This window comes from Eptesicus fuscus, chromosome 6, assembly GCF_027574615.1.
Source record: "Eptesicus fuscus isolate TK198812 chromosome 6, DD_ASM_mEF_20220401, whole genome shotgun sequence".
Lineage (NCBI taxonomy): Eukaryota > Metazoa > Chordata > Mammalia > Chiroptera > Vespertilionidae > Eptesicus > Eptesicus fuscus.
The window spans coordinates 16458061-16485446 of NC_072478.1; the positions used below are offsets into that span (position 1 = coordinate 16458061).

A 27386-nucleotide genomic window follows, 5' to 3' on the forward strand; every position below is an offset into this window, starting at 1 on the left:
TTAGGGCCCAACCTCCTGCAAGATGACCTCATGTTAACTTTATGACATCTGCAAAAACCCTATTTCCAAAGGTCCTGTTCACAGTCACCCAATCCTATATCACCTCAAATCCCACACCAAGAACTATCATGGTGGCAACACCCCAGACTTCTCCTGCAGCCCTTAATGCCCCTAAGCCATGCTCTCCTCTACTAAGCCTGTTTCCTCCAGTCACCGGGGGCAAAGGGGTGAAGCCCAACCAGTACATGAACCTGCCCTGCACACATCAACCTCAGCAAAAATGACTAGGACCCTAAGAGGCAGGTGGCCTGAAGTGTCCTCAGAACCATTTGGTAGTGTTCACTGGGAACATGAACGTGTTCCTGCCCTCTAGCCCGGTAATCCCATGTTTGGGAAGCTCTCCTGAGGGAAATGTCCAAAACACAGATTTATGCAAAAAGATGTTCCTTTTCAGTAGAACAAGAAGCTGGAACCATTGCAGGATCAGCCCAGGGCAGGGCCTCCACTCCAGTAAGAATGAGAGCATTGGGGAGAGAAACCAAGATGGCGGCATAGGTAAACACCTAAACTGAAGCCTCGCACAACAATTTCAAAAATACAACTAAAAGACAAAACGGACATCATCCAGAACCACAGGAAAGCTGACTGACTGGAATTTCTACAACTAGAAGGAAAGAGAAAACCACAAGGAAAATCAGAGGAGCTGTAAAAGCCTGAGGTACGGAGACATGGGCGCGGGCATGCGGAGAGGACAGAGCTGTAGAGGACGGGGCAGCTGAGTGCCTGGCTGGTGTTCTCTAGCGGGAAGGAGATAAAAGCTCCGGACTGCACTGAACCCCAGTTCCGACTGCACTGAACCCCAGTTCCAGGCCAGACCCTGGGGACCCAGGCTTATACTGGGGGAATCTGGGCTGTAAGGCAGAAACTCAGGGGAGCGGCGAAAGGCAGAGCTCCGGAGGTGTGCACGTGAATGCGCGCAGAGGACAGACTGTTGACTGTGCCGCTTGATTGCCCTAGCGGGAAGGAGACAAAAGCTCTGGACTGCGCTGAACCCCAGTTTCGACTGCACTGAACCCCAGTTCCGGGCAAGAATCTGGGAATCCAGATTCATTGGGGGAGAGACTAGACTGTTTGGCAGTGGGCGAAACTCCAGGGCGCCTTTCTCTCAGAGGTGCTTGCAGCTAGTACCGAGGGACACTGAGACCCAGGAACCTCATAGGGCGGGGCTGACGGGAAGCCAAGGCTGTAGGCTCCACCCTGAAACTCCACCCCATCCAAGCTGAGCACAGAGGATTTTACAATTTCACAAGTCTAGTCAAATAAGGCTGTCTCCCGGCGTAGACACAGCTGATCCTCATAGCCAATTGGCCTGGAGGTCAACTCCTCCCACTGATACCAACAACAATCAAGACTTAACTACAACAAGGCTGTACACACAGTCCAAAAAGGGGTGCACCAAGATTGTCCACCTCAGGTAACTGGGGAGGCCGAACCACTGGCCCATATAGAACAACTAGCACACAAAGCTATCCTACCAACTCAGGGAAGCAGCGAAAATGGGGAGACAAAGAAACAGATAAAAAACCAAAGAAATGGAGGAAAACAAACGACCGGAGATAGAGTTCAAAACCACGGTTATAAGGTTTTTCAAGAATTTCCTAGAAAAGGCCGATAAATTTAGCGAGACCCTTGCGGATACGAGAGAGACCCTCAAGGATATGGAAAAGGACCAACTAGAAATTAAACATACACTGACTGAAATAAAAAATATTATACAGACACCCAACAGCAAACTAGAGGAATGCAAGAATCAAGTCAAAGATCTGAAATACAAAGAAGCAAAAATCACTCAACTGGAAAAGCTAAAAGAAAAAAGAATCCAAAAATTTGAAGACAGTGTAAGAAGCCTCTGGGACAACTTCAAGCGTACCAACATCAGAATTATAGGGGTACCAGAAGAAGAGAGTGAGCAAGATACTGAAAACCTATTTGAAGAATAATGACAGAAAACTTCCCCCACCTCGTGAAAGAAATAGACTTACAAGTCCAGGAAGCGCACAGAACCCCAAACAAAAGGAATCCAAAGAGGACCACACCAAGACACATCATAATTAAAATGCCAAGAGCAAAAGACAAAGAGAGAATATTAAAAGCAGCAAGAGAAAAACAGTTAATTACCTACAAGGGAACACCCATACGATTGTCAGCTGATTTCTCAACAGAAACTATGCACGCCAGACGGGAGTGGCAAGAAATAGTCAAAGTGATGAATAGCAAGAACCTACAACCAAGGGTATTCTACCCAGCCAAGCTGACATTCAGAATTGAAGGTCAGCTAAAGAGCTTCACAGATAAGAAAAAGCTAAAGGAGTTCATCAACGCCAAACCAGTATTATATGAAATGCTGAAAGGTATTCTCTAAGAAGAGGAAGAAGAAGAAAAAGGTAAAGATAAAAATTATGAACAACAAATACATATTTATCAACAAGTGAATCTGAAAATCAAGTGAATTAAAAATTTGAGGTACAGAATAAACTGGTGAATATAATAGAATCAGGGGCATAGAAAGGGAGCGGACTGACAACTCTCAGGGGTAAAGGGGTGTGGAGGGTGCGGGAAGAGACTGGAAAAAAAAATCGTTCACCTATGGATGAGGACAGTGGGGGGGTGGTAAGGGAAGAGGGTGGGATGGGAACCAGGTGGAGGGGAGCTATGGGGGGAAAAAAGAGGAACAACTGTAATAATCTGAACAATAAAGATTAAATTTAAAAAAAAGAAAAAAAGAATGAGAGCATTGCCTGAGGAGTGGGAGGTGGATAGAGGGAAGTTGTCCCTGCTGCATTTTCTGGACCATCTCTAAAAAAGATGGACCCAGAATAAAGCCAGCCTTCCCCCTTTCTAGGGACGTCCCCAAGTGGGGGCTGGGCACTGGAATGTGCAGGGAACAGGGTGGCTAGCAGAAGAACTCTTTGGAACACAGAAAAGGCCTTGGTGAACCACATTACTGGGGTAAGCAAGCCTCCTGAGCTCAGGGCTGGGATCGGACACCCTGGTTTTTCCTCTCCCAAACAGAGACCGATAAGAACCTGAAAATGGGCTAATGGGATGATCTGGACAGCAAGAGGTTCTATGAGGATAGGGATTTCCCTGGAGGCCATGAAGAGGGACCCCCAAGCTGGACAGAGCTGAGGAAGGAGAGGGAGGGCTTAAAGTGCATAGGCCCCGCGGTGGTAAGAGGTCCGAGAGGAGGGGCCAGGGAGTGGAATCTCACATAGGGACAGTGGGTCACAGACATTTGCCTAGCATGCTCAGGGGTGTGGAGAGGCACCCCCAGCTCTAGGTGGGCCCCTGGGGAAGGGGAACAGGAGGGACAGGACGGGTGTATCCATGAGTGTTGTGCATGGAGAGAGAAAACTCCAAAACTTGTCATTTCTCTGCCTTGACTGAACACACCCTTCCGGGTGTACACACAGCTTGCGGGGAGGGCATGCTAGCACACATCTCTACTTGTGTCCAAGGGAAAGAACCCTTGGCAGTTTAATTTTATAGTTCATCACAAATGGGTAAGAAACCACCAGCTAGGATGCCATTCATGGGAAACAGAGAGACTGACTTCCAGCAAGGGGCCCCTCGGCCTGGACAGGGAGCCATAGGCAGAATGTTGCTGCAGTGATGTGTCCTGGCCCCTCTCAGCCTGGCCACCTTGAAAATGGCAGGCCAAATTTCTGACAAGGGCCTGACCCACCTGGGGACATGGGGTCCAGATGTGGCAAGGATGCTGACCTTTCTCATACCAGGGTGTCAGCATTCACCAGCCTCTGGGACCCTGGGCGCCACAAGGTGATCTGCCAGCAACTACCTCAGGACAATGCCAAACAAATGACCAGGACATCCACAGGCTGACACCAGGCTTTGCTCAGGTTCTGTGTTGAAGCTATCTCCCACCAGTAACTCCTTTAATGCTGCCCCCACCCCAGAATGGCAGGGGCCCTGGAAAGATAATACAAAAGTGAGATGCCCTCATTACCATGGGCCCAAAATAGCTTTTATGCTCCATTTTTTAGACATAGTTATATAACCTTGAAAGCCATTTCATGGTTAAGAAAGCCGGTTCCTGGGCCTCCCTGGCCCACCCTGTGATCCCCAGGGACCTCATGGCCCTGCCCTGAGCCCCGAGACCCCACTAGGGCCCTGGGTGGCACCTGCTACAGGGGATGAGGAAGGTGGGCCCTCAGACTGTCTCGTTGCCCTCAGACCACATTCTCAGCCCAGTGACATGGGCCCCACATAAACTGTTTGTGGTCCAGTGGACACTTCCCTGGACAGGCCTCGCTATGGAGGAATTGTCCCAGCCTGGGGAAGAGAAAGCAAAAACAAGGGCCCAGAAGGTGAATAATATGGGCTTGGGGAGACAAGTCCAATGATGGCATGCGTGGCTGGGCAGGTAGACAATGAGGAGAGAGAGACCACAAGGCGGTCAGGTCAGAGAGTTGGCTGGGATGGGCTGGAGGAGGGGCCTGAGTGCAGCACTGAAGAGCTGAGGGGCAGGCAGGGGAGCATCACAGACTCTCTGCAGGTCCCCCTCTTTTCCCTCAAACCCTTGTCGCGTCCCTGAGCAAGTCTCAGCAGCTTGACCTCTAGGACCCTGGTCCCAGCCTGTGATCTCTCCAACCTCCTCCCCAAACCCCTGTCCGAAGCCCTCTCTGCATGCTGCCAAAAGCTCCTTCCTCTCCTTTTATTAAGTTCAACTCATGTCATGCTCCTGTTTCAAATACACCAGGAAATTGGCAGTTCCTGAACAAGTTAAACAGAGTTACCACAGAATGTAGTAAGTCCACTCTTCAGTACAAACTCTATAAATCGAAGACTTCAATCTACACCAACACTTGCAAACCATGTTCACTGCAGCCAAAAAGGTGGAAAGAATTCAAATGTCCATCGATGGATGAAGGATAAACAATGTGGTCCATCTACACAATGGAATATTACTCAGCCATAAAAAGGAACAAAGCTTTGACACACGCTACAGCATGATACTCATGAAAGAAGCCAAAAACAAAATCCCACATGTTATATGATTCTATTGATATGAAATGCCCACAATAGGCAAATCCACAGAGACAGGAAGCAAAATAATGGTTGCCAGGGGCTGGGGGAGGGAAGATATGGAGAGATTGATCATGGTGACAGGGCCTCCTTTGGGATTGAAGGGAATGTTCTGGAACTAGATAGAGGTGATGTTTCACAACATTGCCTATGTACAAAATGCCACTGAAAAGTGTACTTTAAAATGATAAATTTTATGTTTTGTGAATTTCACCACAATAAAAAAAAAAAACCCTGAAGAAATGAAAAGCATCCCCAGGTTGTGGCCAAGGGCCAAGTACACATCAGTGTGGAGGGGAGTGACAGTTGGGGCCCAGAGCACCCCTTCTCGAGTCTCCACCAGTGGAACAACAGTGTGGGTAAGGGACAGTCACCAAGGACAGGATCCCTGTCCTCAGAGCTGTTTCCTCTAACTGGGAAGCCACTGTGGCCCCACAGGTGTACGCAGAAGAACATGAACTGCTGATCAGAGACCCTCGGGCACATGGCTTCTTGGCCATCGCACATCCCCTCTACAGACAACCTGCGATGGACAGACCTGCCCGGCACCCATGCCAGGAGTGGCATGGTCACTCAACTGCTGCAACCCAGAGGGCTGAGGGTCCATGTGCCCACATCAGAGCCTGCAACCTGGCAGGTGGGAGTGTGGCAGCTACAGCTGTGACCTTCCTGAGGCCTGAGAGTATGTCAAAAAATGCAAACTTGAGGCCAACTTAAAAAAACACACATTTAGATTAACTTAAACATCAGAATTGCTGGATTCTCCTGAAACACTGTAAGTGCCAAAAACTTGGGGCCTGAATTCCTGGCTGGTGATATTTTATCAGCCAGAGTAGGACCATGGCTCCCCTCACACCCCAAGCCTGAGCCCAGGCTCTGAGAGGGTCAGTACACCCTGAGGTCACCCAGCTGGCTGCAGACCGAGGGCCGCCAAGCCCAGCTCGTCCCTGCTGTTCTTTGCTCCAGCACAGCAGCTGCATGGCCTGACCCAAGGCCCAGAGGGAGGAAGCCCCAACCCCACCCCCAGAAGCAGATCAACTGGGACGGAAAGGTGCAGAGCTAGCAAGCTGCATGTGGGCCAAGAGAGGCCCAGAATGCAGGTCTCTCCTTGAGCCAAAACCCCGAAGAAATCCACTGCTGCCTGTCCAGTGTTTAACCATTAGAGGCCCCAGCTACAGTAGATGCCCCAATGCCAAGAGGCCTGTAAAGTCCTGGGGAGGGAACAGTGGCAAAATCAGAGGGGCCAGCAACCAGGCCTGGAGAGCACAGGATTTCTCAAGAGCTGGAGGCTCCTGGGGAGTAGCCTACACTATACCCCCACCCAGTCCCTACAAGAGGGAATAGCTCAACACAGCCCAGGAGCCCGGCCACTCACATTGGATCCTGTTTTTGCCCTTCAGCAGTCCCAGAAAATCCTGTGTGTTTGGCCCAGCTGACTGATCTCATTCAGGGAGGGCCCACTGGGCACTGCCCAGGTCCAGCAGGACAGGAGGCCTGGGTGGGTACCTAGAGATACAGGGAGCTAGTTGACCGAGGGTGCTGGAAAGGAGGCAGCAGGGGGAAGCCAGCAGGCCTGTGCTGGCTGGAATGAGCTCTGGCAGCTTATGTGCTCACCCACAGCATAAATAGGTCCTGGTTCTTCAGACAGAGTCGGGCATCAAATGAAGAAAAAAGATAGAGGATTCCTGAGTGAGAGGTCATGTATAAAACAAGCAGGAAATGGGAGATGGGGGAGGCCAGGTGGCCAAGGAGGTGACACTGAAGCTGGGAAAAGTACTCCAGGTGGGAGGCCCAGCAAGTGCAAAGGCCCTGGGGTCAGAATGAGCATACTGGGGGAGGACCAGCATGGAGGTGGACAAGAAGGCCAGGCCAACCCTAACCGGTTTGGCTCAGTGGATAGAGCGTTGGCCTGCGGACTAAAGGGTCCCGGGTTCGATTCCAGTCAAGGGCATGTACCTTGGTTGCGAGCACATCCCCAGTATGGGGTGTGCAGGAGGCAGCTGATTGATGTTTCTCTCTCATGGATGCTTCTAACTCTCTCTCTCTCTCCCTTCCTCTATGTAAAAAATCAATAAAATATATATATTTTTTAAAAGGCCAGGCCAGGCTGCCTACCTACTAGTAAGTGATGGGAGAAGGGAAGGGCTCAGAGCCTCTTGGGACCTCACTCTGAGTGTGATGAGAAACCAATGGAAGAATTTAAGCCATAGTGACCTGAGCCACCTTCCCTTGCAGGGTCTCTGGTGCTAAGAGGAGCTGGATAGAGGGGCCAGGTGGGGGCAAGCAAAGAGCCCATCCATGGCAGGTGGGCATAGGACTCCTAAACCCAGTGTATTCCAGGATGGGGCCCAATGTGACATGTAGAGAGCTGAGTGTGGTACAGGCACAAGTACAACCACCCAGGGCAGATGTGACCTGGAGACTCTCCTCCCCCAGGGACTATGTGCTCTCAGGTCACCCACACCCATGGGTGCACTTACAGTTTCCCACTGGGTCCCAAGAGGGTGTCAACAAGCTCACTAGCTCACCCCAATTCTCACCGACACCCATTTATGGACATAGCCCCTGGCCAGACCCCAGACACATTCTGTCTGTCCCTTTCTCACCCCTATGCAGGCACTTCCTCCCAGTGTCTTCCTCCTCCCCATCCAGTCTCTCCCTAGATGATTATGAAAGGTGCAGCAGCTGTCCTAGGCTTCCCATCACCGCACCTGTCCCTGCACCAGGGGTTGGGACCCCCTACAAGCTTCCCACCACCACCTTCAAAAGTCTAACATACCTGCAGGAACACAAGGCCAAGACAGAGCTTTCCAGGATCCTGTCCCCGTAGGCACCACCTTTTCATGTGTATAGCCCCCATGCCAAGCCTCTGCAACTGCTCTGTCCTCCACCAGGTGCATCTTTTCCTGCCCCCTGGGCAAACATCACTCTGGGCATCACTGGGCTCAATGTGGCCCCTCATCATGTCCCACCAACACCCACTGCTCCAGAAATAGCTGCAGCCACTGTACTTCCGAGTGCCATGAGGCTCAAAGCAAGCACTGGTGTGTCATTAGGGGCACCTCTCCAGCCTGGCACCCATGGCGGCCCTTCAGAGGGGCCCCCCTTCCTCCTCAGCCCCTCACTCCTCCCCTGGCCTTGGTCCTGGAGTTGAGCTTCCTCAATAACACAGCTCTCTGTGCTTCTAGGGTCACTCCTCTAGGGAGGGCCCAAATGTCAAGTTACCCTCAGAACTCTCTGTAATATATACATAGGACCATCCTCATCCAGCAGCTCCCACCAGGCTCTCATTCTCCTAGTCCTCCACCCCACAACACTGCTCCTCTGGCCCTGGAGACAGTGCCATATCTTTCCTAAGTCACAGCCACAAACCCAGGGTAGTCCCATTCCTCCCTCGAGCATCCCCATCATAGTTGGCCTCGTAGTCACCTGAGTCCCGCAGGTCCCATGCCTCCTGCACCTGGTCTCCTTGTTCCTCGTTCCCCTGACCAATCTTTTATCAAGCTCTTCATAAACTCAAAGCCAATCTAGATCTCCCTTTCCCTTTCCTCACAGCCAGCTTCAGGATCACATCTAAGCTACCCAACTTGGCTCTTGGGGGCCATCTGGTTTCCATTCTCATTCTCTCCTCTCTGGCCACTTGTCCCCCACCCAGAGTCACCATGCACCACATTCATGCCTCACCACAACCCCCCGCCAGGCTCTGTGTCTTTATTCCCACGGTTCCTCTCCTCCCAAAGACCCTTTCTCCCACCTGCTTCCTGTCCCACCCATCACAGAGCTCTCCTTCAGGCAGCCCTCCCATAGCCTCCTCTCTCCTCTAAGTCAGTAGCTCCTCAGGGTGATCAATCAGCAAACACGACTTCCTCTGCAGACCAACAATGTGCAGGTCCAGTCCTCACCCAGACATAGTTAACCCCAATTGTGTGTTTGCTCAGGGTCACAGCTGGGAGGAGAAGAGCAGGACAAGACCCGAAGCTATCTACAGTCAATGCAATTCCTATCAAAATCCCAAAAATGTTTTATGCAGAAATAGAAAAACCCACCATAAAATTTATATGGGATCTCAAGAGACCCTGAATAGCCAAGACAATCTTTAAAAAGAAGAACAAAGTTGGAGAACTCACGTTTCCTGATTTCGAAACTTACTACAAAGCTACAGAAGTCAAGACACTGGGGTACTGGCATAAAGACAGACATGTATAGACCAATGGAATAGAGAGCCCAGAAATAAACCCTTGTATATATATGGTCAAATGATTTTTGACAAGGGTGCCAAGACCATTCAGTAGGGAAAGGAAGTATTTTCAACAAATGATGCTGGGAAAACTGGATATCCACATGAAAAGACTAAAGTTGGACCAATACTTTATACCTTATATAAAAATTAACTCAACAGGATCAAAGACTAGTGTTAAAACTATAACTAAAACTATAAAACTCAAAACAGAGGAAAAGCTTCATAATGTGAGATTTGGCAATGACTTCTTGGCTATGACACCAAAAGCAGTCAACAAAAGAAAAAATATGTAAACTGGAGTTTGTCAAAATTAAAAACATGTGCGTGTCAAAGTACGCAATCAACAGAGTGAAAAGACCCCATTCCCATGGAACGTGAGAAAATATTTGCAAATCATATTATCTGATAAGGAGTTAATATACAGAATATATACAGAACTACTAAAACTCAACAATAAAAATAAACAACTGGATTCAAAAATGGGCAAAGGAGCCCTAGCCGGTGTTGCTCAGTGGGTAGGAGCATACACAGAAAGGTCTTGGGTTCAATTCCTGGTCAGGGCACATACCAAAATTTTTTAAAATATTTTTTTATTGATTTCAGAGAGGAAGGGAGAGGGAAATAGAGGTAGAAACATCAATGATTAGAGAGAATCATTGATCGGCTGCCTCCTGCACACCCCACACTGGGGATTGAGCCCGCAACCCAGGCATGTGCCCTGACCGAAATCGAACGGGTGACCTCCTGGTTCATAGGTCAACGCTCAACCAATAAGCCATGCTGGCTGGGCCACAAACCTAGATTTCGGGTTCAATCCCAGCCCCAGTTGGGGCACATGCAGGAGGCAACTGTTCTATGTTTCTCTCTTACATCTCTCTCGCTTCCCGGCTCTCTGAAAATCAGAGAAAATGTTCTCAGGTGAGGATTTAAAAAAAAGAAAATTGACAAAGGACTTCAAGGAATATTTCTCCAAATAAGATTTACAAACAGTCAATAAGCACATGAAAAGATGCTCAACATCACACATCACCAGGTAAATGCAAATCAAAACCATGACCTACCACCTCTGGGCTGGCTCATTAAAATAATAATAATAATAATAATTGTTAATGAGGATGTGGAAAAATTGGAACCCTTGTGCACTACTGATGATAATGCAGCTACTGTGAAAAACAGTATGGAGGTCCTTTGAAAAATTAAACATAGAATTATCACATGACCCAGCAATTCCACTCCTGGGTATATACCAACAAAAAATGGAAGCAGAGGTTCAAAAAGATATTTGTACAGATGGTCCCCAACTTACAATTTTTCAACTTTATATAATGGTGTGAAAGCAATACAAATAATAAATTACATTAACTATTAACACTCCATTATAAACTAGGCTTTGTGTTAGATGATTTTGCCCAACTGTAGGCTAATATAAGTGTTCGGAGCACATTTTAGGCTATGATAAGCTATACTGAGTGGCCAGATTATTATTATCTCTGAACGCATAATAATCTGGCCACTCAGTGTATATCCTATATAATAAAAGGCTAATATGCAAATTGTCCCCTCAACCAGGAGTTAGACCAGTAGGCAGGCCGGCCAACCACCCATGTCCCCTCCCCCTGGCCAGGCTGGCCAGACCCCACCCATGTACGAATTCATGCACCGGGCCTCTAATATATATGTATACTGAGTGGCCAGATTATTATGCGTCCAGAGATCATAATAATCTGGCCACTAGGTGTATATTTGGCAGGTTAGGTGTATTAAATGCATTTTGACTTACAATAGGTTTATCAGAACTTAACCCTATCATTAAGTTGAGGAGCATCTTCATTTATCTGTACACCCATGTTCACAGCAGCATTATTCACAATAACCAAAAAGTGGAAGCAACTCATATGTCCACTGAAAGATGAATGAACAAAATATGATACATATAATGGAATATTATGCAGCCTTATAAAGGAAGGACATCTGACACCTACTACAACATGGATGAACCTTGAGGACATTATACTCAGTAATATAAGACATACACAAAAGGGTAAATACTGTGTGATTCCACTTATATCCATAAAGTTAGATCCATAATAACAGGAAGAAGAATGGTGGGTGCCACAGGATGGTGGAGGGGAATAGAGAGTTAGTGCTCAATGAATTTCAGTTATGCAAGATGAAAAATTCTGGAGATTGGTGGTGGTGATGGCTGCACAACAATGTAAATGTACTTAATGCCACTAAACTGTCCACTTAAAAATGCTTAGGCCCAGCCAGTGTGACTCAGTGGTTGAGCATCGATCCATACACCAAGAGGTCACCAGTTCAATTCCTGATCAGGGTACATGCCCGGGCTGAGGGCTCAATCCCCAGTAGGGGGCGTGCAGGAGGCAACCATTCAATGTTGATGTTTCTCATTGAAGTTTCTATCTCTCTCACTCTCTCCCTTTCTCTCTCTCTCTAAAATCAATAAAAACTTTTTTTCAAAAATGGTTAAGATAGCCCAGCTGGGGAATCGAACCATGACCTTCTGGTTCATAGGCTGATGCTCAACCACTGAGCCACACTAGCTGGGCTCTTGCCTCTTCTCTTGACCATAACCTGGTTTACAAACACCCCCAGGTCCCCCAAGGTCCCAGGTTTACAAGCCACGCCTATTTTCCATGTCCATGTGGATCCTCTTCCCTGTCCCCAAAGTCACCTCATTGGGAATGACCTGGGTTGTGGCTTCCTCCACTTTTGCTCAGTATTACTCTGCCTCAGTTTTCCCCAAGAGGAAAGGCTGGGAATCTTAGCTCTGTACCCCCATTTGGTTATTTAATTCTGTTCCTCCTCATGGTTCAAAAATGAATTGAATTGCAAGGGTTTGGTGTCACTAATGAAGCACCTCAATTCTCCCCCACTTCTCCTTCCTTATCAATTGCCTGTTTGTTTTTAAAAAGACAAAAACAATTTTTCATAATAAAGTGGAACTCTTTCCAAAAAAAAAAAGATAGCCCAGCTGGCGTGGTTCAGTGGTTGAGTGTCGACCTATGAACCAGGAGGTCATGATTTGATTCCCAGTCAGGGCACATGCCTGAGTTGCGGGCTTGATCCCCAGTGTGGGGCGTACAGGAAGCAGCCAATCAATGATTCTCTCTCATCATTGATGTTTTTCTCTCTCCCTCTCCCTTCCTCTCTGAAATCAATAAAAATATGTATTTTTTAAAAATATATTTTATTGATTTTTTTACAGAGAGGAAAGGAGAGGGATAGAGAGTTAGAAACATCGATGAGAGAGAAACATCGATCAGCTGCCTCCTGCACACTCCCCACTGGGGATGTGCCTGCAACCAGCCAAGGTACATGCCCTTGACCAGAATCGAAACTGGGACCCTTGAGTCCGCAGGCCGACGCTCTATCCACTGAGCCAAACCGGTTAGGTCAAAAATATGTATTTTTTTAAATGGCTAAGCCCTAGCTGGTTTGGCTCAGTGGATAGAGTGTCAGTCTGGGGAGTGAAGGGTCCTGGGTTCCATTCCAGTCAAGGGCACATGCCTGGGTTGTGGGCTCCATCCCCAGTGTGTGTGTGGGGGGTGTCCAGGAGGCAGCCAATCAATGATTCTCTCTCATCACTGATGTTTCTATCTCTCCCTCTCCCTTCCTCTCTGAAATCAATTTATATATATATATATATATATATATATATATACATATATATATATAGTTAAAAATGGTTAAGATGGTAAATATTGTCATGTATTTGTACCACAACTTTAAAAAAGAAAATTAGCACTTCACTTGTGTGGGATTCCTGCCAAAAACACACCAGTCACGGTTTGGTTAGCCCAATCTCAAGAAAACATCAAACAAACCAAACCGTGACTGATAGTCTACAAAAAGACTGGGCAGTTCTCTTGAAGGGGGTAAAGATTGTGGACAATGCAGAAACCCTGAGCAATGATCTCAGATCAGAGAGGATTGTGACACAATGACTAAACGTAATGTGGAAGCCTGGAGGGCTCGATCCTAGGCCAGAGAAAGGTCACCAGGAGACATCTGGGGAAATCCAAGTGCAGTCTGGAGTCTAGTTCATAGAATGTTATGATTCTACTGTCCTGGTTGGATCAGCCCACCCTGGTCACGTGAGATGCTCACAGTCAGGAGCCACAGGAACTGTCTGTACTGTCTTTGCATCTTTTCACTAAATCTAAAATTATCTCTAAAGAAAAAGTGAAAAGAAACGAATACACCCCCTCTTCCCAAAAAGGACACTTAACAAACATTGATAGTAATGAACTGCCCATCTGTCACATGTCAAGCCACGGCACATGGGTGTGCCAAGTAAGACCCTATTGTTATGCTGGCCCATGGGCACCCCGATGCTGGCCAGGCACAAGGCTAAGAGGTTTGGGAGGGCATATCATCTAATCTGAACAACTCTACAGAGGGAAACTGAGGCACAGAAAGGAGTCAGTTGGGAAAAGCTAGTAGAGGCAGGGCCCAAACCGCAATGACAATCCACTTGGCCAGGTGCTGAGGGGGCCACATGGCAGGCTCTTGGGCACAGGTGGCCCCCAGCAGGCTCCCTATTAGGGACCCTTAAAGTTCCTCCCTCTATAATTGCTGAGCCAGTGGCAGGAATTAGCGGCAGTTTGCCACTTTGGGCGTGAAGGAGGCTGCTGGCCCCATAAATCATTCTGGAGGCTGTGCACTGATTTTGTGACAATTAAATGAGCTGCTCCTGTCCTAATTATAGCTATCAAACCCTGTCTGCCTGAAAGGACAGAGAGATAGACACAGTACAATGCTCACAGGTGTGAGAGGACCCGTGGAAGAGGGCAGCAGGGGTCTGCCTCTTCAGCCACTTGAGAAACACTGAAACTGACTTCAATATGAGGGGGCTCTTTAGCCAGGAGGGCATGGACACAGTGGCCACTCTGAGCCTCCGGCAGGGTGGACAGCTCTCGTATCGATGTGGGGTGCACTCCGCCTCCCCATGTCCCCAACCCAAGGACTAGCAGCCCTGCAGAGCCAGCCCTGGGCACTCTGCCTCCCAGAGACTACCACATGAGTGACCAGCTGGCATGTACCCACCCATCTCCACGTCCAGGTGAGCTGTATCAGATGCACAGAGGAAAGGAGAAGTACTTAGAGTTTTCTGTTTTCATCAAAGTTTTGAGACATAAATTATTTCTTTTATTTAAAAAAGGCATGGCAGAACACTTCCCTGCAATCTCAGCTGGCAGGAAAAGGACAGCCTGTAAGCGTTCTCAGGGTCTTCTTCCCTTGACAGGAAGCCCCAGGCACTGTACACTCAGAAGATCACAGAGCTCCAAGGCTGTATCTGGGAATGGGGCAAACCGGGCGCAGTTAACAGCCGATGAGGAGGAAAGTCTGTCCTTCACTGTAGATTCAACCTTTGGACAGAAGGCCATGCTCCGGATTTGGGGTGAAACTCCCATGACCAGTGAAGCATCAGGATGGACTTGGAGAAAGAGGACTTTCAAATACGGAATTAGGGTTCGAGGTATCCTTTCTCCTTCAGAAATGTCTTTCCTTGTACTGAGGCCACCAGAACATTAAGTAGAAGCCATTCAATATAAACCTCCCTGTTCACGCCCCTGACAATCAGATTCCTGATTTCAGGTGAAAGAACTGCCAAATCAGCAAGTCCGAATCCATTCCCCTGGTGCCACCCTCTCTCAGGGGACACCTGCCCCAACACCCTCTTAGGTCCCTGAAGGCTTCTCCTTGCTCTTCCCAGGCCTATCCCTAGATGGTGGTTGGAGGAATCTTTGCTAAACCTGCATCTCATTTCAGGTCCTGCTCCTAACCTTACCTGAGTACCCCCCGACCCCAGAACCAGGCCAATGAAGAATTACCCACTGAGCTCAGCCAGCCCCTGCCACCATTACAGGCTTCACACTCCCCACCTCCATGACTCACCCTCATCCCAGGGGGCTCAGCCCAAATGTCACCACCTTCTAAAGGCCCCCACTCCATTTCACTCTCTGAGCTGTGACCTCAGGGCCATGGCCAGGGACCAGCTGGCCACTGGCATGGTTTCCTCTGACGGAAGGGCTCCATCTGACTTATTCTGCAGGGCATCCCCAGAGCCCAGCACAGGGTGGGTGCTCAAAAAGTACCAACTAAAGCAGGGCTTTTCCATCCAAACCCCAGCTTCTGCAGGCATCTCATGGGGGACCTCGTCAGAGTGCCTGGTGTTTCTCACATTCTTCCCAGGGCACTCAGGGGTTCCCAACTGCCCCTGCTTATCCCAACCCATCCTGTAACACACTGTGTGTGGTCAATACAAATTGAAAGTTTCTCCCGGAAGTAGTTCAGCAAAACTTGAGCTCTGCAAAGACCACCATGCTACCCACATGGCTCCGTGCCACTCAGTGCGTGATTCACTTTCCCAGATGGAGAACAGCACCCCACAACACACTCTCATTGCTTAAGGGGGGAGCCTGACAGTGTGATGGGAAACCTAGGAGATTCTAGAATGAACAGGAGCCTGCCCTCAGGGAGGTCACAATCCAGTGCCTGCATAGCGCCTGCTGAATGCCCACTATGCACCTGCTCAGTGTCTGCTGAGTATACCCTGTGTGCTGCTATATACCTGTTGGATGCTTGCTGACTACACATGTGTGCCTTCTGTGTGTCCACCTAATACCTGTTATGTACCTGCTGAATACATGTGTGGCTGCTGAGCATGTACCAAAAGTCTACTAAATGCCTTCCATATGTGCACTGAGAGCTGCCTGCCGTGTGTTAGTAGTGCACATGTCTCCAAAATCTCAGAAGCGAGCACACAGTGTGTGCGGGGTCCCATTTTGAACACACTACAGGGGTTAACCCATCTAAGTGTTGCCCTAGTCCAATGAGGTGGAGACCACTGTCACTCCCACTTTACAAAGAGGGAGTGAAGCTCAGAGGGGATGTCTGGGTCTAAACTCACCTCGGAGTAAGCAAGGAGAAGCCTGCTGTGGGACTCTGTCAGGCTTAAGGTAAGGTACTCTGGAATCCTTTGTGCCACACTTTGTTCCCATCTAGCAAATAATAAATATTGACTCTCTCCATGTCCTTGGACCATGAGGCATTTGGTGGGTTCCTTGTTTGTGAACCTGGACTCCCATCTGGCCAGTGGTACCCACCTCTGCCCTGGGGGCCTGGCTGGACATGGTAGCAGGAAAGAGGAGAGAAGAGGGGATCAGAGACATCCTGGCCAGAAACAAAAGATGTCTGGTCCCCCATCACAGCCAGGGAGTCACTACCTTGTCTTCCTTCCTCTCATCTCCCAATAAATGCTATCATTATTATCTCCTGGCATTATAACTGCCCAAATCAGCCTTCCCTCTGTCCTCACCATGGGCCACTCCAAGTTTCTACGCCCACCCCTGTGCCTGGCTGCTTGCATGCATGGAATGAACACAATATGTATCTGGTTTGTAAAACACCAAGGACAACCACCAAGGTCTTCGACTGATGGCTATGAACGGAAGCTTAGCATACACCCGTGGTCGGCAAACTGCGGCTCGCGAGCCACATGAGGCTCTTTGGCCCCTTGAGTGTCGCTCTTCCACAAAATACCACAGCCTGGGCGAGTCTATTTTGAAGAAGTGGTGTTAGAAGAAGTTTAAGTTTAAAAAATTTGGCTCTCAAAAGAAATTTCAATCGTTGTACTGTTGATATTTGGCTCTGTTAACTAATGAGTTTGCTGACCACTGGCATACACCATGATCCTCCATGGTTGCATTAAGAAATACACAGGCCCCGGGTTCAGACACAGGTTCAAACCCAGCACCTCCATATACAATGAACCATGGGGCCTCTCACACCTGTTTCTCATCTGGACAACGGAGAAAGCAATAGGCTCTTCCTCTGGGTCACTGCAACAATCCCCTGGGTACCTGCACATGGGCTTTTAGCACCTCTAGTCACTCATGTGGCCATCCTGCTGGAACTCTCCGTGGTTCCCCATCACCCACATGCAAGGCCTGGCCCAGGGCCCTCCACCACTCAACTGCTTCCCTCCTAGAGCTCTGCCCAAGCAGCCTGTGCTCCTTGAACCATTTCCTCAGCACGCCAGGTTCCAGCAGCCTGGAAGGCTCTCTCCTACCCTGACCAGCTGGTAAACTCCCAGAGCAGTATGGATGGGAGAACATATACAGCCACTGGGTTAGTCCAAGCCTGGGTCCAACCCCAGCCCTCCTACCTCTAACGCACTCCAAGCCTCTGTCTCCCCCTCTATAAACCAGAGAGGATGCCATCAGCTGCAGCAGATGTTGTCACATGTCTCATGGAATCGGGGGCCTCCACCCAACCTTCTGTACCTGCATAATCCCAGCATAGAGAGGAGCATACAACAGGGCTACTGGGGCCAGCTGGTTCTCTGGTGTAGGGCCATCCTAGGCACTGCAGGGTGTTGAGCTGAATCCCTAATCCTCCAAGTCATGACAACCAAAATTGTCCCCATATGTTTACAAGTGCTCCCCCAGGACTGCACTCAGGCCAATACCTCCCAGGCCAGATCCCACCCCTGACCTCTGAGCTGCATTTCCCAGAGGGTCCTGTTTAAAAATAAATCCCCAGCACCAAAGACTAAATCCCAGGCGCTGAGGCTGTCACCTCCCCTCACTGGAGCAACACTGAAGGGAGCCCCAGGTCCTGAGCCAAAACCAGAAACACTCCCAGGACAGACAGCAACAGAGAAAGGCCAACGCAGCCTTCCCCAATGCCCAGGATGGCCTGGCAGTGTAACCTAATTAACCCAACCAGGACCACAAGGCTCACCACATGGACAAGGGTCACCTGGCACTGTGTCCGAGGCCAGCCTTGGGGACAGTGACAGCAAACACCCTCTCTGGCTGTATGGACCAACAATGACCACTGGGCCAGCAACCTGAGGGCCAGACAGCCTGCTCACCCCCAGACTGAGGCTGACCCTCTCCCTCTACCTGGCACAACCATGGTGACTACAGCACCCAGGCCTCCTAGCAAGGCCTGCATGGTAGGATCCTCACACCCCCACTCAGAATTCAGGCACCCACACCGGGTCTGCAGAAGCAGAATCTTGGGGTAGCCCAGGAGTCTTATTCTTCAGCTATCAGATGGTCCAAAGGCCCCTGAAAGTAGGAGAACCGACTCCCACCATCCTTCAGATCTTCCATGTTGCTCTAGGTCAGCAAATCTCAAACTGCAGGTGAGAACCATTAGCCAGTAGTGGCAAACTCCTTCTGTAAAGGGCCAGATGGTAAATATTTTTTCCTCTCCAGGTTACATAGACTCTGTCACAATGACTCAACTCTGCCATACACCAGACACAGACAAATGGGCATGGACATGTTCTAATAAAACTTTATTTAGAAGAACAGGCCAAGTAGCCCAAGTGGGCTCTGTGAACAGCAGAGGTTCTAGTTTGTGCTTTTAATTTCTTGTTCTGGACACATTATATGTGCTCATCCAGGGGCTGAACACCAGCTTTGCCTCTTCCCAGCTGGGGCCTCAGTTTCCTCATATGTAAGGGGGAGGGGAGATGCATACGGAATGTTATGGGTGCGTACAGAAGGCAACCGATCGATGTTTCTCTCTCACATCAATGTTTCTCTCTCTCTCTCTCTCTCTCTCTCTCTCAGCATGTCCTTGAGTGAGAATTTAAAAAAAGAAATTATTTTAGAGAGAGAGGAAGGGAGAGGAAGAGAGAGAGAAACATCAATCAGTTGCCTTCTGTATGCACCCCAACTGGGGATCAACCCCGCAACCTGGGCATGTGCCCTGACCAGGAATTGAACCTGAGACCTTTTGGTGCATGGGATGATGCTCAACCAACTCTGAGCCACTTGGCCAGGCACAAAACATCAAAAAAACAACAACAACAGATTTAAAGATGGTTTCTATAAGGTACCTGGACTCTGCAGGCTCTCAGCCTGGGGGACAATATCCCAGGTTTACCATCACAAATGACCACCAATCAGGTAAAACAACAGGAATTTATATTCTCATAGTTCTGGAGACTAGGTGTCTAAAATACAGATGTCAGCCTGGCTGGCATGGCTCAGTGGTTGAGCATCGACCTTTGAACCAGGAGGTCATGGTTCAACTCCTGGTCAGGGCACATGCCCAGGCTGCGAGCTTGATCTCACATGTGGGGCATGCAAGAGGCAGTGGATCAATGATTCTCTCTCATCATTGATGTATCTTTCTCTCTCTCTCCCTCTCCTTTCCTCTCTGAAATCGATAAAAAATATTTTTTTAAAAAAGAATAATACCTTTGGGGAAAAAAGAAAAAAGAAATACATAAAATACAGGTGTCTGCAGGGCCATACACTCTCTCTGGAGGCTCTAGGAGAAGATATTTCCTTGTCTCTTCCAGTTTCTGGGGCTCTAGGCATCCTTGGCTTGTGGCTGCATCACCCCAATTTTAGCCATCATTGTCATATGACCTTTTCCCTATGTGTCTCTGTCCTCTCCTCTTTTCATAAGGTAGCCAGTCATTGGATTTAAGACTACCCTAAATCCAGGATGATCACATCTTGAGATTATTAAACTAATTACATCTGCGAGATTTCTTTTCCAAATAAGACCACAGTCACAGGTTCTGGGGTTAGGACAGTGGTCGGCAAACTGCGGCTCCCGATCCACAAGCGGATCCACGTGCGGCTCGCGAGCCGCGGTTTGCTGCTCTGTTGACTAATGAGTTTGCCAACCACTGACCTACACTCTCGATTCCAATAATTACAGGCTGCTGTTGTTCCTTGTGATTAAGCCCCTATCCCAGTGGTTGGCAAACCCATTAGTCAACAGAGCGGCAAACCGGGGCTCGCGAGCCGCAGTTTGCCAACCACTGGGTTAGCACATGGGCATACCTTCTTAGGGTTCAATGTGCACAGCTCATAACCAAGAGAGCACTGAGGCTGCTGGGGCTTTCTTGAGGCAGGGGATGGCTCCCCATCCTCTCAGCAGAGCAGCTCATGGATTCCTGCGTGTGTGCATACGTGGAAGCTACAGATGGTACCAAACACTTGAAACAGCCGGCACAGAGGCAAAGGATGCCAAAGCCAGGACGGGGGCCAGGACTGGGGGCGGTCTTCATGCTCAGCTCACCACTGCGCTTTCCTCCAGCCTGTGCAGAGCTACCCCTATCACAGGTTAGGGCCAGAAGAACACCCCGCTTCCTTCAGTGCAGCCAAATCTGCAGTCAAGCCAAGCCACGTGGACTGCTTTGCCCGCAAGCTTTTCCTGGCCCTGGGGCTGCTTCCTGGGATGCTCAGAGCCTCCTGTGTCCTGAGCCCCTGGCAAGAAGGTGACGCCCCACATGCAATCCACCTGCACATATTTTGCCTCTGATGCCAAAATACCACTAAAATCCACTGATCCTGCTCAAGCCACCCCACCCCTGAAGTCCCTAACCTAGATGCTACAGTGGCCTCTCACACTATCTGCTGCCCTCCCCTCTCCTCCCATTGCCAGTTCAGCTCACACCCATCTTTGTAGAACAGATAATGCCCTCAAATAGTTAAATGGAGAGTTACCATATGACCCAGCAACTCCACTCCTTGGTGTACACCCAAGGGAAAGGAAGACCTGCATCCACACGAACACTTGGACATAAATATCCATGGCAGCATTATTCACAATGGCCAACACACATGTCCATTGACTGATAAAAGATAAACAAAATGTGGTCCATCCACACAATGGAATATTACTCAGCCATAAAAAGGACTGAAGTACTGACACACCCTAGAACAGTGATGGGCAACCTTTTGAGCTTGGTGCGTCAAACTTTGCCAAAAAACTGAGCATAACTCGGGTAGTGTGTCACTTTGAGGAAAAAACATTATTTCGCAAATGTTTCATCCTCAGGAGCAGCAAATGTTTCATCCTCGGCATGCGGCCATCTCAGCGGCTGCGTGTCATCAGAAATGGCTACGCGTGTCAGTGCTGACACGCGTGTCATAGGTTCGCCATCACTGCCCTAGAACATGGATGAACCTCAAAAGTATCATGCAGTGTAAAAGAAGCCAGACACAAAAGTCCACATGGTGTATGATTCCATTGATGTGAAATGTTCAGAACAGGCAAATCTATAGAGATAGAAAGCAGATTAATGGTTGCCAGAGGCTGGGTAATGAGGAATGGCTGCTAATGGGGACATGGTTTCCTTTTGGGGTGACAGAAATATTCTGGAACTAGATAAAAGTAATGGTTACACAACATGGTAAATGTGCTAAAAACCACTGAATGGTGCATTTTAAATGGGTGGGTTGGATGTATTGGGAATTATATCTCAATACAGCTACTGAAAAAATAAGCAGCAGCTCAGGCTTCTAACCATCAAACACCCCTCCTTCAGGTGGAATCCAGGGTTCCCAGAGCCACTCCAGCCTCACCTCTCTCACTCCCTCCACAAGCCAGCCTCTCTGTCCTCTGACCTGTCCTTAACTTTGCCAATCCCTCCCCACCCAGGGCCTTGCATCTGTCTGTCCTAAGCTAGGGTGTTCTTACCGGCATAGGGGGCTCTGCCTCACTGTCCAGGTGTTAGCCTCCACTCCCCCCAAGTCAGTCCACATCACCCTGCTTCTTCTCTCTGAAAGCCTGTGCTTCGTGCATTTGCAGTGATTCTCTCCTGACCCATTAAAACACACCCACTCCCCCAAAGCACGGCCCTTAATGCTCTGTATGCTACATTAATCACCCAACATGATCCCTGGGTCATAATGGACAATCAAAAATGTCATTATGTTGGAACAAACACGCTACCCCAACTTTATAGATCAGAATTCAAACTATAAAAAATCTGCCCTGGCCAATGTGACTCAGTCCAGGCACCGAAGGATTGTGTTCGATTCCCAGTGAAGAGCATGTACCTGGGTTGCAGGTTCCCTCCCATTCCCCTAGATGGAGCGAATGCGGGAGGCAACCAGTTGATATACCTCTCTCACATGGATGTTTCTCTCACTCTCTCTTCTCTCTCTCTCCCTCTCTCTCCCCCTTCCTCCCTCTCTTCCACTCTCTTCTAAAAAAGCAATGGAAAGAACATCCTCAGGTAAGGATTAACAAAACAAAACAAAGTTAAAAAAAAAAACCTGCTCAAAGTCACACAGCAGAGCACCACAGCCCTTCCCTGCATATCATGCGACCCAAGTCTCAGGGTCGTAGAGGAACCCTCATACACCCAACCTCTCTGTGCTACAATACAAAAGTGGTCTCCCCGACATTATACCCTGTCCCTCCACTCAACCTGGCCCTTGTGACCCTGCTCCCCAGGAAGGTGACAGTGTTGATTTGCTTATCACACTGAATGTCTATTGACTGGCCTTTCACATGGGAAGGCACTGCGAGCATTCCATCACCACTGAGGACCGTGTGCGGACACGCAGAAACACAAGTGGCCCTGCTCACTCCAGGAGTGGGCAAGCTGTCCTGCAGAATTCACTGGAGAGGAGCAGCTACCAACAGGGCCATGCCCTATCTGTTAGCATGTGCAGGTGAAACCAAGGTGTCTACTGCAGAGGGAGGTAGTGAGGGAAGGCTGCAGCCACAGAGAGAGGGCAGGAGGGGAGCCTGCATCAAGTGGGTTCACTCACCTACACCAGGCACTGCAGAAATGCCACTTGCCACAGACAATGGCCAAAAGGCTGGGAAGAAGCTTGTCCATCCTGGTCCCAGGTTCGAGAAAAGCCATCAGCCTGCCCAGGTGGCACAGCCATAAAAGCAGGGGCAGAGCTTTGAACTCTATCTGCCCAGGTGCCAAGGCTGGAACCCTGCCCACTCAGGGTTCCCTCCAGACTGAACATTTCTGGGCTCTGGGGCCAGATCACTCACTCCTGTGGTAGGGCCATCCGTGAATTGTGGGGTGGTGAGCAGCATCCCTGTTCTCTACCCACCATATGCCAGTAGCACTCCCTCCTCCCAGTAAAGACAACTAAAAATGTCTCCAGGCATTGCCATATGCCCCTTAGGGGGCAGAAGTGCCCCCAGCAGAGAACACTGCTCTGTCTCTAAAATCCAGTGTAAGCTCATCTCTGCCCGGAGACCATGCCCATCCCACCTCCCCAAATCCTGACGTAAAGGAAGACAACAGAGAGAGGGAGGAAAGAGATGGGAAATGGTTACTAGGGCTGAGAGAAATGCTGTCCCTGTATCTTAAAAATCTTTTCTAAATCCATCAGTGGATGAATGGATAAACAAAATGTAGTCCATCCAAACAATGGAATATTATTCAGCCATAAAAAGGAATTAAGTTTTCTGATTCATGCTACAACATGCATGCACCTTGAAAACATCATTCTGAAAGAAGGCAGTCACAAAAGGCCACATAGTGTATGATCCCATTTACATGAAATGCCCAGAATAGGTAAATGCATAGGAAGAGAAAGCAGATTGGTGGTTGCCAGCAGCTGGCAGAGGGAGGAATGGGGACTGACTGCTCATCGTACCACGTTTCTTTTTGGGGGAGATGAAAATGTTATTGGAATTAGACAGTGGAGATGATTGCATACTCCATAAATACACTAAAACCCACTAAATTGTATGCTTTAAACAAGTGAATTATATGGTATGTGAACTATATCTCAATAAAGCTGTTAAAGAAAACTTTTCAACAATAATCCATTTCTAACCGCAAGGCAGAAACAAGACCTCCAGTCATGAAGACAGGCATGAATTTCACACAACCCACTTCTTTCTGTCATACTATATACATTTGACACGTACTTGTGCAAGACACACTACGTGCTGGAGACAACATGATATGGACACTCCTGCCCTCAGAAGCCCTGACTTATGGGGTCAGTCCAGTTGCTCACTTTCATTCATTCATTCATTCATTCACCAACCATCTCTTCCTTTATGTCCTGAGTGAGAACATGAGCTGCTGGAGTAGGGACAGGAAGCACCTGGCTGACAGTGAGCACCCAACCAATATGTGCCAAATAAATGCATGGAAAGGAAGACACATTCTAGTCTATAAGGTCACAATCTCACAGCGAAAATGAGAAAATAACATGACCTGAAAATTCCATCTGAGGAATCAGATTGAAGCTGAAGTCACAGAGGTAGGTCTGCCTGAAATGGTCAGATCAGTGGCCAAATCCAGAAACCAGCAATGTGGGTGTCAAATCCTCTCTGAAGCCCCAAGGTGCAGGGTGGGGATCCCACTGCTCTGAGGAATACAGCAGACATTACCAACACCTGTAAATAGCATCTTGCCCTCTGACCCACGAGGAAGGGCTTGCTAGACACACTTCACAAAGAACATGAGGCCCGAGGAGCTTAGTCCTTTGCTGCGATTATGCAGCCAGAGAGCTGAGGTCCAGGAGAAAAGCCAGGCCACCAACCTCAGCCCCAACCAAGCCCATGCTCCGGGCCCACAGTGGTTTCCCAGGTGAGGTTAGCAGATAACCAGGCCTGCCTCTACACACCGAACCCACCCAGCTACCTGAGGAAACCTGACCCTCCACCCTGTTCCTAAAGGCCAGGGGGCATCTGTGTGTAGCTGTCCTTTGTCTCTGTGGGAGGAACATCACCTGGTCCCCACCATATAGGCTGCACAGGCAAGGGGCAGCTGTCTCCACTCCAAACTCTAGAACTGAACACATCTGCCTTCCTGACCCCCTTCAAGTCCCCACAGGGGAGGGCATCTAACCTTGACCTATGGAGTCCAAAAGGTCTCTTCCACCTCAGGTCTGCAAGCAGGGCCACGTGTCCTTCCACAGGCTCCCAGGAAATAAGGCAAGGCACCAATGAGGTAGAGACACCTGTCCCTTCAAGTAGTAACAATGTGGGATCACTTGTCCCCTCAGGTAACAATTTGGGAGCACATATGGACCGTCCCCATGTACCAGTGATGCTTTCAAGCAACGCCCAGTTCATATACCTCAGTGTCATCCTGTCACCCCTAGGTAGAGTAACGTGGGAGCACCTAGCCCCCTCAGACAGCAATGATGTAAAAACACCTGTCACCATTAGGTTACAATGATGTAGTGGCACCTGTTCCCTCCAGGTAGTAATGATATAGAGATCCCTGCCCCTCCAGATAACAATGATGTGAGGGTACCTGTCCCCCTCAGGTAGCAATGATGTTGAGACACTGTCCCCGTTAGGTAACAATGATGTGGTGGCACCTGTTCCCTCCAAGTAGTAATGACATGGAGACCCCTGCCCCTCCAGGTAGCAATGATGTGGGATCACCTGTCCCCCAACAGATACCGATGATGTGGGGCACCAATCCCGCCCACGACGCCCAAGGAGCGAGGACACCTGTCCCCTCGGGCCAGGCCAAGCCCCGCCCCGCCGCGCGCCCCGCCCCCGCCGCGCGCCCCCGCCCTGTGCACGCGCTGGACACGCGCCTTCTCCTCCACCCTCTCGGCCCTGAGGGGGTCGGCGCGGCAGCCCCCTCACCCGCGCGGCCCGCGTCAGGCTCAGGTCCTTCATGACCTCCTCGAAGGCCGCCGTCTCCTCTGCCTGCTTCTGGTTGTGCAGCGCGATCTTCTCACTGAATTTCCGCGGATTGTTCGAAGTCGCCATCTTCTCGCCGCCACCTCCTCCTCCTCCTCCTCCGCCTCCTCCTCCTCCTCCTCCACCTCCTTAGCCCCCCCACTCGCCGGTGCCACCGCGCACGCGCCGGCCAGGCCCGCGGGCGGCGGGCGACACGCAGGCGCGGCGGCGGCCGGGAGAGCAACGCAAGCACCTCCCGCGCGGCGGGGGTGCAGGCGCATGCGCTCGCCTCGCCAGCGCTGTCGCGACCCACGGGGGGAGCGAATGGAAATTTCGGCGCAGGCGCAGTGGGCTTCCTCCTGGCCCGCTGGACAGCGGCCGTTGGATCCTCCAAGAGCGATACAGTCAGACCCAGACCCTTTCAAGGACGGGGCCAGCACCCTCCAAGGACAGGGAGCACCCTGAGGCTGAGCCTGGGCTCGGGTCAGTTCAGCTTCGAGAGTTGTTCAGGACGTTGCTCGTTCCTGCATTCAATCACTCAACGAATACTTATTGAGAGCCAGTATGTGCCCGGCGGACGCCCTCATGAGGTGCAAAGTCGGGGAGGGGTCACCAACAAATGACCCAAGAATTTTTTCAAATGGAGATAAATGTGACGGAGAAAATAATTCAGTGATGGGAGAAGGGTTGAGAGGGCTCCGTGAAAAAGGTGAAAGTAATTAAGTACAAATTGCCCGTTATAAAAATAGGGGGATGTAAAGTACAACATAGGGAATATAGTCAATAATATTGTAACATCTGTATGGTATCAGATGGGTACTAGACTTATTGGGGTGAACACTTCATAGGATATATAAATGTCTAATCTCTATGTTGTACACCTGAAATTAATATAATATTCTATGTCATCTGTAATTGAAAAAATAAATCATTTACATTAAAGAAAGTAAGTTATTTCCTTTAAAAGTAAAAAACATTTTGCCTGGCTGATGTGGCTCAGTGGTTGAACATTGACCTATGAACCCGGAGGTCACGGTCCAGATACCTGGTCAGGGCACATGCCCCAGTTGCAGGCTTGATCCCCAGTAGAGCAGTGCAGGAGGAAGCCAATCAATAATTCTCTCTCATCATTGATGTTTCTATCTCTCCCTCATCCTTCCTCTCTGAAATCAATAAAAGTAAGTATTCAGTGATGGGCCCCAGCCGGCTTGGCTCAGTGGATAGAGCATCGGCCTGCAGACTGAAGGCTCCCAGGTTCTATTCCTGGTCAAGGGCACATGCCCAGGTTGCGGGATCCATCCCCAGTGGGAGGCGTGCAGGAGGCAGCCAATCCATGGTTCTCTCTCATTGTGGATGTTTCTCTCTCTCCCTCTCCCTTTCTGTCTGAAATCAATAAATATATATATTTTTAAAAGAATACTTCTCTTTATATATATAAAAAAAAGTACTCAGTGATGGGCTGGCAGGGGGTGATGTTAGGGAGGGAGATTCCTACCACCACCACCATCAGGGAAGGCTGGGGGGAGGGGGTATTTGAGCTGAGGCCTGGCCCTTGTGAGCAGCCTCAGCCCAAGCCTGGGCATCATCCTTAATACCTTTCTTTCCCGGTTACCTCATATTG

At 49.4% G+C, this 27386-nt stretch overlaps 1 protein-coding gene across 1 annotated transcript in view; it reads right to left on the reverse strand.

Moving 5' to 3' along the window:
* The window catches only part of CRTC1 (CREB regulated transcription coactivator 1), a 67373-nt gene extending 41516 nt beyond the window's left edge, over positions 1-25857 (reverse strand). Inside the window, exon 1 of the mRNA XM_054717253.1 lies at positions 25730-25857. Coding sequence (XP_054573228.1) covers positions 25730-25855 — 126 coding nt within the window. The 5' untranslated portion in view covers positions 25856-25857. The remainder of the gene's footprint in view (positions 1-25729) is intronic.
* Positions 25858-27386: the final 1529 nt, after the last annotated feature.